This window comes from Mercenaria mercenaria, chromosome 1, assembly GCF_021730395.1.
Source record: "Mercenaria mercenaria strain notata chromosome 1, MADL_Memer_1, whole genome shotgun sequence".
Taxonomy (NCBI): domain Eukaryota; kingdom Metazoa; phylum Mollusca; class Bivalvia; order Venerida; family Veneridae; genus Mercenaria; species Mercenaria mercenaria.
This window is the reverse complement of record NC_069361.1, coordinates 119313339-119325867: the sequence shown is the minus strand read 5'-3', so window position 1 is coordinate 119325867 and position 12529 is coordinate 119313339. Positions and strand designations below refer to the sequence as shown.

General features: G+C 32.2%; 1 protein-coding gene across 1 annotated transcript; it reads left to right on the top strand.

The window, feature by feature from the left end:
• The first annotated feature begins 668 nt into the window (after positions 1-668).
• LOC123545263 (uncharacterized) lies at positions 669-10576 on the top strand. The gene is made up of 4 exons (XM_045331605.2): positions 669-2150; positions 2485-2786; positions 4345-4449; positions 7145-10576. Exons 2-4 carry the CDS (start codon positions 2508-2510, stop codon positions 7664-7666), a joined length of 906 nt encoding a protein of 301 aa, XP_045187540.1. The 5' UTR covers positions 669-2150; positions 2485-2507; the 3' UTR covers positions 7667-10576.
• Positions 10577-12529: the final 1953 nt, after the last annotated feature.

Sequence of the window (12529 nt, the reverse complement as noted above, 5' to 3'; positions counted from 1 at the left end):
GAAAAAGGACAACTACGCCTATGTATGGTCAGCTACACCACTGCATGCATTCAATATATAATCCTCCACATAATGCCCGGTCAGTATTGTACATGTGTAAATACAGTAAAACAACAGATGTATAGAAAACAAACAACAGGCTATGATTAATGCATCAGTTATCATAGGCACTCGAATGGAAAGAACTGAAATACAGTTATGGGACCAAAAGTTATTTTCCACTTTAATTTTTTCCTTTTCGTTTATTTTCATAAATGTCAATAAAACTGATAATCTGTATGGTATAAGTTTATTTATTGTGTTGAAATATTTCATAATAGACATACCTTAAATGCCAATGCTTACTTTAAGTAAAAATACACACTTTAATTTTTTCAAAAATGTTACCCTTAACTACAAAACTGTTCGAATTTCAAGAAAAACGAACATGAAGTAAAATCATTTCTTTTGTGATTGATAGGAATGCAACTTATTTATCAGTATTTAAAGGCATTATATAAAATCAGCTATTGAAGTCAATATAGCATTGAACTTTGGGCAAAATTCCTAACATAATGTCCGATGTCCTTATAATGTAAGCATTCTGGTTAAAATGTATTTATTACGTGTAAGATATATAAGAACCATATTTCAATATTGCGAAATAATACGAGGTTATAAGCCTGAGTAAAACATTCATGAGGGCGTATCCCGGGGGAGTTATATGCATGGCGGATTACAAAATTGTTCTCCTATATGCTATTTAGATTATAATATGTCGTTTATGTAAAGAAGTAGACGAAATAAGGAAGCTTTATATCATGGCGTATGTATAGCGCTACATATAGTGTTTCGGTGTGGCGTCATCGCGTAAGAGTATTTTAATAGTGTTAAAATACAGACAGAATCAAGTCCCGATGACTAACCTAGGAAAAGGTATAAAGATTTCTTTTAGCTTATAGTAATTTAAGCAGTTGTTTCAGGTTGCATTTTGTTATATTATTTCTGTTCTGAAATGAATTTATGCAGAGTTGTAGATCAAATGTAGTAGCACTTTTTCTTATGCTTCAATGGCGCTTAACAAAGTATCGACATAACGTAAAAGTTCTATGTTTAAAGAACATTGTACACACATTTTGATAATATGATGTAAGTTTTGATTATTCTTAATTCTTTCAATCCAGATTCCAATTATTATAGAAAATAAAACTTTCTTCCAGACTTATATCAAACAAGATGATAGATAGGATAGTAGTTTCCTTCATGCGAACTTGGGTATGTGGTTTACAAACTTCGTAAGATCTTGGGACATAGTAATTTTCCAAATGTATTTGGTAAAATTATAAAACGTTTTATTAAAAGAGGTTACGACCCAACTGTTTTGAGACATACCGCATGTTTAGTGTTCAACCCGTTTACAGTTGGACACTACGCTTCCCTCTTTGATTGTATCTGACGGAAGAGGGGGAGGACTCTATGATAAGCAGTTTTTAAATCCTACCAGGACTGAACTGTTTTGATATCTGTCTTCTGGCCTGTTTCGTCGGGCCCTTAAGGGTGTTTCTCTTGTTGCTCTGTCTTCTGAAAAGGCATTGAGTACATACGTTTTTGGTTCTTAAGGTTTGCTTTTTATATATTTATACACGAGCAATTTTGTGTTTTACATGCCGTGCCTTTTTGTTTCCATTACGTGTGTTAGAGATTCACCTGGAGAGGATTACTTTTATTTACACTGTCCCGTGTCTTTGGAACATGGTGGGGGTAAGAATGAGGTTGGGTGCGCACCATAAACCGGTTTAAGCTCCCCAGTGGTGTTTTTGCCACTGACCGTTCCAAGGCGGTGCCCCACTGTGTTCCTTTGTTTGTTCGTTTTGTCCTAATGTGTTGACTTTGTGTGTGTATGTGTGTGTGTGTTTGTGGTGTGCGCGTCTGCGTGCTGTGGGTTTCGTTTTGGGGAGGCTGCGTTTTTGGTACGTGGCATTCCCTGTTTGATATTTGTCTTTGTGTTTTTCATTGACATTCAGAAAAGTTGCATGTCAATTTCAGAATACCATTACCTGCTGTAATATTAAATATTATTTTTATTTCAGGGATCAAATTCAATTTCATTCTGGTAGCAATCATATTATACGCTATTTTATTTCGTGATATCTTGAAAAAGTTCAGTTCAAGTGAGTAAATTTAATATTAAATGTTTTTTCCAGAAACTTGTGAAACTTATGAAATATTATTTTATTTCAAATTTTAAGTAAAGAATTAGTTTTAAATGTTTAGAAAAAAATCTAATTAGAAAACTATCTGCGTCGTACCATAATATAGTCCTACTAGTAAAACAAAGCGTTTTGTCGGCGTCTAAATGTAAATTTCTTACTTTGAAGAGTAGAAAAATGCACATGTATGTCGTATTTTTTTACAGTCTTGCCTTACGTTGGCCAATTCTTTGTTCTCTTGATAGCGACAAATCGACATAAAATATTGGAAGTAACATTTATTTTGTCTTTATAGAGGACTTTAAACTTTGCTCAGAGATGTTCAACAAAACATTGGAAGATAACTTAAAAGTCATACAAAACTACCCATCTGGAGATGCAAATAAATATCTAATGATATCCAGTATGAACAAATCTAGACATCGGATAAAACGCAAAATACCTGTTTTTGTAACGGCATTTGACTACACGCACTACAGAGAATGTCAAGGCCTTTTTAAATCTCTACATGAACACTTCATGTCAAATCCCAAGTATAGAAAAGATATGCTTACCATTGTTTATGATCTTGGACTTACCCCATCTCAAATAAAAATGGTAAATTCCGTAATCACATTATTACAAATACTGGTTTCAGTAAAAGTTTAATTATCATTAAGTATCAACTATTCAAAGAACAATGTAAATAAAAGCCAGGTAAATCACCAGCAAATTCCAATCTAACAGTGTCGGATAAATTGGGAGGGTTTAATTTGATAATAGACATTTTTGTTGATAGAAGAAATTGCATAAACAATAGAGCTGAAACAGAATACATTGTTTCAGCAGCATAAACTGTTCTCTACATGCATTTCCCCGACAGGATATACCAGATTTATTCGATAAATAGCACTCTTCTAATTGAAGTCTAGTATATATATATATATATATATATACCGTGACAAACGTATAATCTGTACAGATGATACATATGCCTTGTCTGTAGAAAAAATCTCGCAATATTTTTTGATTGGAATGAACATGTCAAGATTATATATATATATAAAGTCCTTGAAAATGAAATAGCTCTATTACCAACAACAGTACACCATGTTTTACTTTATTCAAAGACTTTTTCAATGTAATTCAACCTTATTTCACTCAATCACCCAAATTTGTTTTTCCTAAAACATTTGTAGCTTTTCGTTTCCTGTCACACACATCAGAGTATTCTTTTACGGAGGTTGCATGCCTCTTGACATATTTATTCCAATCGAAAAATATTGCGAGATACTTTTGTCACGGTACTGTAGCAAGGCATTGTTAAAATCTTTATGAAAAGGTATCCATGCAATAATTCTGCTTTTCTGTAAATTTGTGTTCTTAGTAAGGCACCATTTGACAACTTCTCAGCTTTCTTGATAGTTATTTTTGTACATTCATGATGCTCATAAATTTTACATCTTGAATCGGCGTTTGCATCCACTCGTTTACCAAGTGCATGAATGAAACATTTTTTATAAACAACGAGTCATGTGATATCATACATATATAGCTCCTCAAACAAATTCAAATTAAAAAATATTTCCAAATATTTACTAAAATATCATATCCCAAATGTTGTAGCAATTTACACAATTTATACATAATAGGTTTTGTATGATAGACATTTATAAGCAAAAAATTGTCTAAGTAATTCTGATCGGTATTTTCTTTAAAGTTTTGAATTTTCTGTCCAAAAAAACAAAACAAGGAGAGACAACCCACTCTGCCATTACTCACCTTTTATATTCAAGGATGGTGTTTAAATGAAAATAAGAAATCTTGTTTCAAACAAAATTAACTGCTGGGTACATATCATTTTATTATTGTATATGTTCAGTCGTTGAATTATATAAATATGTTATTATATATTTATGAATTGCTATGACAATACCCTTTGCCATACACGCTGGCACTAACTGTATGACGTTTTGTAAAATATACCGCTTGTTCCCTTTATTCTTTAAAAAACTAGATATAACACGCTTGGAAGAGTGAAAAGGCGTTTATAAACTTTTAACTAATCATATACCGATGTCGAAACTTCTTTAAAAACAAATAAAAAAATGGCATATTTAGAGAAGTTTTAAAATGCTTATTTGAACAAGAACGATTGTCATTTTTGTATCTCTAGGTACAAAGTAACTGCAAATGTGAGATTCGACGGTTTCCCTTCGAAGATTATCCGTCGCACGTGAACACACTGTCTACTTACGCCTTTAAGCCAATCATTGTAAATGTGAGTGTCCTATAAATGTTATACGTAAATAGCCTACAAAAGTTTAACGATCAAAATTTTTACAGAACTGTTATGTGTATTAAGATTTGAACAATAATTCCCTTGTCAGAAATTCGGATATTTATATAGACATGACCTAAATCAAACTTAATCTAATTGTAAAGAGTCGGACGGTGATATAGTGGTAAATGTGTCAGTTCTACTCCTTTTTGCTTCACTTTCTTTTCTTTTTTTTTCTTTTTTTTTTCAAATGAATTGTCAGTGGCAAATTCATTATATCGGATAAGAGGTTTTAGTTTCCGGGTGATACCGTGTGTATAATAACCTCAGATTCTTACCCAAGATATGAGGTACGTTTAGACCTAATAATGTTATTAAACAGGATTGAATGGCATCTGCGAACTGTTCTCATAAAGTACTGCGATATGCATAATTGAAACTAACGTGTCAACTGTAATAGGGAGAATATGTTTTGTTTTGTAATATTCGATCACGACCTGTCTTTAATTAAATACTTTTTACATGCATTTAAACAAATCAAATGCAAGTGATGTCAAATCGATGTCAACACAGATATATATTATTTTCACAGTTGCTACCTGATGAAAACATCAAAACAATTATGTCCATATAAATACATAAATATTAGCCCGTCCCAAAAAAAATCGATTTAAATTATACGATTGAGAACAAATTGAAAATTAAAAAATGGTAACAAAACTTATAGTGACACTTTATGCAAAAACAATTGGAACAGTTCGTGTGCAGACTGTTGGTTTTCTGGGTTGTACTAGATTTATTTAAGGCTATGTTCGACAGTGAGGACATCATTACTGTCTTTTTATGGTCCATAAATATATATGAACATTATTTGTCAGTATTCGTGTATATTTTGTTCGATTATACCTTTACTATGGATGGATATGATTAATTCATTAATTTATGTTTTCACTGAGATATTAAACGGTATATAGAAAATAATGAATGTGTGTACATTTTAGAATAGGCTAAAACATAAATACTCTTAAGTTGCTGAATGCATTTAATACGAATGATATGATAAATACAATATCAGTTTTACTGACTAATTGTTAACCAATCGTTTGTGCAACTTTAAAATCTTGATCTTTTAATTTCATTAATTCGTTAAAAATATAATAGATGCATTGAATTTTACTATTTTTAGCATATGGAGATTCCGTGGCCGAGTGTTTAAGGCCGCTGGCTTAAAATTACTTGACCCGCATCAATTTGGCTTTGAACTTGGCCACATAAATCTAAATTAAAGCGAGTAATGTCACTGCAAATTAATTTTAATTTTGGTAGAACGAAAATAGGAGGGAATGTTGTTTTTCGTTTAGAAAAAGTCAATTTTAGTAAGACTGGTACTAGCGGTCGAAGCAGTGTGATTTTGATGTGAATGTAACTGTAAACAAATAAGATAAGACAAATATCTCTTAGACGGAATATGACTTTAAATCTTCTCTTTTAAGTCAGGTTTTATCATAAATCTGGTGAGGTTGGGTTAACGTTCTGTGAAATGAGCCTATCTATGTTAAACCTTTTAAAAGAAGTCAGTTTTTATATTATATATAAGGAATCCATTTTAAGCTGATAGGCTTAAGTGACCCAAAAAGTACAAGACAAATACTAATCTGATTTAAAGATAACCATCGTTTAACAGATATCATTTTTATAGAATATATAGGGAATCTTTTTTAAGCTTATAAACTTACCCCAAAGATGATCTGAAATATGACCCCAAAGATGATCTAAAATTGCTGCAGCACTTGAATTAGAAACAAGAGATGTCACTAATGGTGAAAAATGCCCCCGCAGCGCCTTGACCTTTGACCTGGTGACCCCAAAGTCAGTCGGTGTCGTGTACTCGATAAGTACTATCAGCATGAGAAGTTTGAAGGTCCTGGGTGCAGCGGTTCGCGAGTAAAGTGCTTTCATGCAAAACGTTAACGTTGTGACGAACTAACGAACGGACGGACAACAAAAAAACTAATATGCCTCCCTCCGGGGGCATAAAAAACTGAAATTCTATATTCATTTAAAGATATCCAATGGCAATTTTACAATAAAATAATTGTCTTTGGACATTTGCTTATAACATATAATTTACTCCTTTCGTGTATTTAACTTTACTAAATGTATAGATAAAGTTTTCATACACAAATACATTCATTGATAAATGTCATGCAGTAACAGGTGATTGTTTGGGAAAAAGAAGGTGTTTTAATGGCATTTATACTGTGTTTCCTATACACATATAGAGTGGGAACTGTTTTAAAACTTGCATTTTATTGTTAATACACATTAACGTGCTGATTTGATGTTTACATACACTATATGAAGAACAATAAGTAACAACTATGAATCGTTTGATCGCATTAATTGGTCAATGTCTAAGGACACACGTATGTTTCTTCTTCTCGAAAAATAGTACAAACCATGTTTTAACATTTAACAATTACAACCCCTTTTGAGGCGTATATATAAACGTCCATTTTGTAATTGTTTCTAAGGCGACCACACGCTCTTGCTTTGAATATAATGGTACATCTAAAATTATTTTAGGCAAACAACTTTCTAAGAACTTTCGAAACAAAAATAATACGTTAACAAACACGAATTCATCTGGTAATTGCACAATACTATATTTCATTTAATATATTGTTACTTTCAGCTCCTTTTAATGGAATTTGATTTTGTATGGTGGGTTGATACTTCAGTACGCTTTATAACAGATGACATCGATTCAGTGGTAGAACAAGCTATCTTACACAGTCTTCTTTATAAAGTCTCGGCACACGAGCGAACCCTAACAAGAAACACAATGATGGAGACTTTTGAGTTTCTCAGAGAGAACAGTTGCAAATTTAAACAATTAAGAGAAGTATTTGCTACCGCATTGCTGTTTCATGTAGATCGTATATCACTCATTGCTGTCCAAGCATGGGTAAAATGTGCATTAAATGAACGTTGTATAGCACCATATGGAAGCCTATTAAAACACAGATGTGATTTTTCAAAAGATTACGATGGACGTTGCCACAGATTTGACCAGTCTGTAATTGGCATCATAATTAGAAGACTTTTTCGGGAACAAAATGATAATTTTCTGCAAAGGGGTGTTTATCATGTTAAACGATTTGACTATGTTCCATATTTCAAAAAAGATGTAGAAGCGTGGTTGAACGTTTATTGATAAGAAGGCTAAAGTGAAATTTTGAACTAATTACTTTCTACAGGCAGAATTGTTCCTTATTTTATTTTGTTAGACAATTGCATTTGCCTGAAGTTCAGTGAATATTTAATAAACTTGTAAATGTTCCCTGAAATCATATAAAGTGTTTAGTTACAACATTCGCATAAAGAAGTTAATAGTACAAACACGTTTAGCATGGTTTTCACGAGCGTTTAAAAGAAGAAGCTATATTTCTTGTTACGAAATGATATACTAGTATAATCACTAAACAACACTTTTCCAATGAAAGGTCTTTGTAAGATAACAATTTATAGTTCGATTTTTAAACAGTTTCCTCTGCCATGAAACAAACTATTTGTTCAACAGTAAAATGGCTTAGTACAAATGTGTTCGTCTTCAGAAATTGAATCAAATTAGTGTTAATTTGAATGTTAAAACGTGTTAAAACGTGTCCAGTAGATACTTATCATCCGTATCTACTAGCTATAATGTGGCGGCCGGTGGTCATTTACCTTTACATTTAGATAATTCTAAGAGAACTATTAAAAACACTGCACTTTACAACAATAATTTAAAAAGTACTGATTTCACCAATTAAATCACCTATTCTTAGGAAATACAACATAAAAACATCTGCTACTGAGCACGTTAGATTTCACTCAATCTCTAAGTGCCATTCTAATAGGTACATGTGCTGTCCTCATCTTTATACTAACTCGACAATACGCGCTACTGTTAATAACAGAAATTTCAGTATAAATATTCATTCAAACATTTCATGAAATTCCTCTGATGTTATCTATATTCTTCTATGAAATGCCCATAATTGTGGTATACAGTATGTCGGGCAAACGAAAAGACCTCTTAAAACCAGATTTCAGGAACACTGTTACAAAATTCGTAACAATAATAAATTTCGAAACTTCTTATATAATCATTTTTGTAAAACTGGACATTCGGTTAAAGATGTTTCTGTTCAAGCTGTTGAACAATTAAAGTATGATGTTAACATGACTTCTAGCTTCAAGTCAAAACTCAGAAATGTCTCTGAACTTAAATGGATTAAATTTCTACAAATACCCTTTCCATTTGGTTTAAATGATAACATTTAACAAAAGGGAAATAGTTCGAAAGATTCCGGAATTGATATATTCTCTATCTATTCCCCAAGAAGACGCAATACTCGTTCTCATGGTGTCCGACGAAATGGGAATATCAAACGTAAACTTCGCAAAAGAATGAGTGTTACAGGTTGCCATTTGATACTAAAACGTTCTGGTAGACATGCTATGCTATCGTGTTTAACCTCTTTACGTGTTTTTTTGTTGAGGCAAATTGATCAAGAAGCTGATAATATTTATATGCGTACACATCCATTTTACGACACTGCTTCATTGATACAAACTTATACACAACATTTTCTTAGACCTCATATTGATTCTGAATCCGATCATAAACGAAACTTTCTAAAACTATCTTTCATAAATAATGGAATCGAGTTTATTGATTTACCTAGTATTTTGAGAGACCAATCTGTAGTTAACTCTGTTCCTAAGTATTTCAAGAATTCAGAAACACCTATTATCTGTTTCAAATATAATAAACCAGTTAGAAACGTTATATTTAATTACAATCAAATTGTCTGATTTAGATATAGAACTTAATGTTCCAAATAGTAACTGTAAAGAATCTAAATACTGTTACCAACCAGCTGGTCATATCATAACGGGTAATTTTAAGATTTTTAATGATAAAAGAATCAGAAATATTTTTTCTAAAGGTCCAAAATATAGAATTCTCTCGTACATTAGCTTTGAAAATGTCTCTCTGAAATAACTATTGATGACTATATTAAAAAATGGTGTCGGAAGGAAAATGCAGATCAGAACGCTCTCACTGAATGGAAAAAGAATATATTTAAAATCATTAAAACTCGAGTTAAATTTTTTGAATCAAATCCTTCCTTATTACCTCCTAAACCAAAGTTTTCACTTCGAAGTTTAAAGAACGCTTTATCCAAGGTACATACGAATTTTGTTTTCACTCCTGCAGACAAAGCTTCTAATATTATTATTATTATATGACGCATTTATTACTCGGAAGTATTACAAAATGAACTGAAACATACAAAAACTTACCAAGTATCACAACAAGATGAGGAAACTATTGCAAAAATTCATGCAATTCATTGTATAAATTTTAATGCCGCACTTGACTGTCAAATGAAGCTCCCTACTCTTTATTGGATCCCTAAACTTCACAAAACTCCATATAAAGCTCGATTCATTGCAAATACAACCTTATGCACTACAAAAAATAATTTCTGTACTTTTGACTTCCTGTCTTACTACAATTCAAGACAACGTACAGAAATATTGCTCCAAGGTTTATGAGAACTCGGGTGTTAATCTGTTTTGGTCCATCAAGAACTCTTGAGATGTTATTTAAAAAGCTAAAAAGCAAACTTTTCAAATGTTCGATGATAAGTACTTATGATTTTTCTACTCTTTATACTAATTTACCACATAATCTTTTTAAAGACAAACTAGTAGCTTTAATTGAGAAAACATTTGCAAGAGAAAACGTTAATTATCTGGCTTGCAATGAAATTAGAGCATTCTTTCTAACAGTGCATTTAAGGGATGCAATCTATGGAGTTGTGATCAGGTTTGTGGAGCTCTAAAGTTTCTACTAGATAATATATTTATCAAGCCTATTGCTTTTGCTCTGGAAATTGGAAGTATATAATTTTTCTTCTGTCAGAACTATGCATTGAGTGAGTCTTTGGAGAGTATAAGATGGTAATTGAAATAAACTGAATGAAACAGCTTTCAAGTCTCAAAGTTTTATGTTAAAAGACTGCTGACTCTCCTCAACTGTGAAACTAGTTCCTACAGCTGGCTACTTGAATGACCGAGAATCTCTTGTACATGTTTCAGAAACAGCATTACTTTGAAATAAGACTTGCTTAAACTGAATTACATGTCTCCCATATGAAAAAAAAACATCATATTTATGTGTACCATTGATTATGATTTTTCTTAATTTAACCTGCCTGAAGTTATACCCGTAGTCTTACATTTTTTGAAGATGTTGAATGTAAAAAAAGAATATTTTTCATTTAAGGATGTAGGAGCGAATTTTTTTCTAACGTTAAGAATTTTTTCATACTATGTGAGCTTGAAGAACATTAGTTTCTAAGACAAACAAGAGAAGAAAAAACACAGGTCACCGAACTCGATTTATTTTTATAGGGCATTTTCTTCACCCACTGTTTAAGCATTTCTGAAATTTTGTAAAATTGAAAAAATGGTGGTACTTTATATAGAGAATAATAGGTTAGTGCCGTAGATGAGAAAGTTTATCTGGCAAGGTGGAGGAGGATATCGGGTGAGCCGAAGGCGAACCTGATAACGTCCGGAGCCGAGCCAGATAAACTTTCTCCATCTTAGGCACTAACCTATTATTCTATTTATCTTGTCGTTACTTCATTTTCCGATATTTGGCAATTTATTTTACAAAAATAAGTGTGCGACAACCGTTTTATTGACGTCATATTCGTAATGACGTCACTTATAGAATAACGTAATCATCGACAAAATCGCAATAACTTCTTCGTTTTTGAATGAAAACTCATTATTTGACCACTCATTTTCTTAGTTCGGACATTTCCAACACAATGGCGATGGTTTCAACGCAAAATTTCTTATAACAATATCGATCATAAGGTCACATGACCAACTGACCGTATATCACTGGTCACGTGTCAACTGACGGTATATAAAAAAAGATATACGGCACCCTGATATCGGGTCGAAAATACTGCAAGTGACAGGATAAAAAACATACAATATCCCATTTAATGTTATAGGGATTTCATGTCTTACAGGTTAATATGAATACAAGGTGATATCAGTATCATATAGACATAAATGTCACAAACAAATCTCTTTCATTTTTACATGTTGACATATTTACCCCCACCCACTTTATTTTCAATGGAAAAAATGTATTTAGAGCTACAAAAAAAAAATCACGGTAAGATTTTCAAAATATTTTGCAGTTTTAATGACACACAAAAATGCTTCAAAACGGAAAGAAAAAAGATTGGGGTCACCGTTCATCTAAGAAATTTATTAAGAAAAAACTGTTAAAATCTGGTGAATTTTGATATTTTTTCTTCTTTTTGTTTTAAACTATATTTTCTAGATAGTACTATTTTATCTTGAAAACTTTTATTTCAATTATAGCTTATCTTTATATGTATCAGTCAGGAAAATATCAAAGTCAAAAATAATCTACTTTCATAGATATTTGAAATTGCCTACCCCTACCCCATTGTAAATCTTACGTCAATTGTAGGCAAATGTCAGCCAAAAATAAGGGTGAAACTTTTTTTTTCGCAAAAAGTAGATTCTTTTTAGTTAAATGGTATATTATTGTACCCCCGACAACAAAGTTGTAAGTGGGGTATACTGGTTTCAGGTTGTCTGTCTGTCTATCTGTCCGTCCGTCCGTCCGTCCGTCCATCTGTCCGTAGACGCAATCTTGTGCGCACCATCTCTCCTTATCCCGTTGACAGAATTTAATGAAACTTCACACAAGTGATCAGTACCAACAGTAGTTGTGCATGGGGCATGTTAGGTTCTTTTAGAAAAAAAAAATTGCAGAGTTATGGGACTTTGTCTTTTTGTTGTTACTATACTATATACATAGACACAATCTTGTGCGCACCATCTCTCCTCATCCACTTGACACAATTTAATGAAACTTCACACAAGTGATCAGTACCAACTTTTTTTTTGCATGGGGCATGTTAGGTTCTTTTAGAAAACAAATTTGCAGAGTTATGGGACTTTGTTT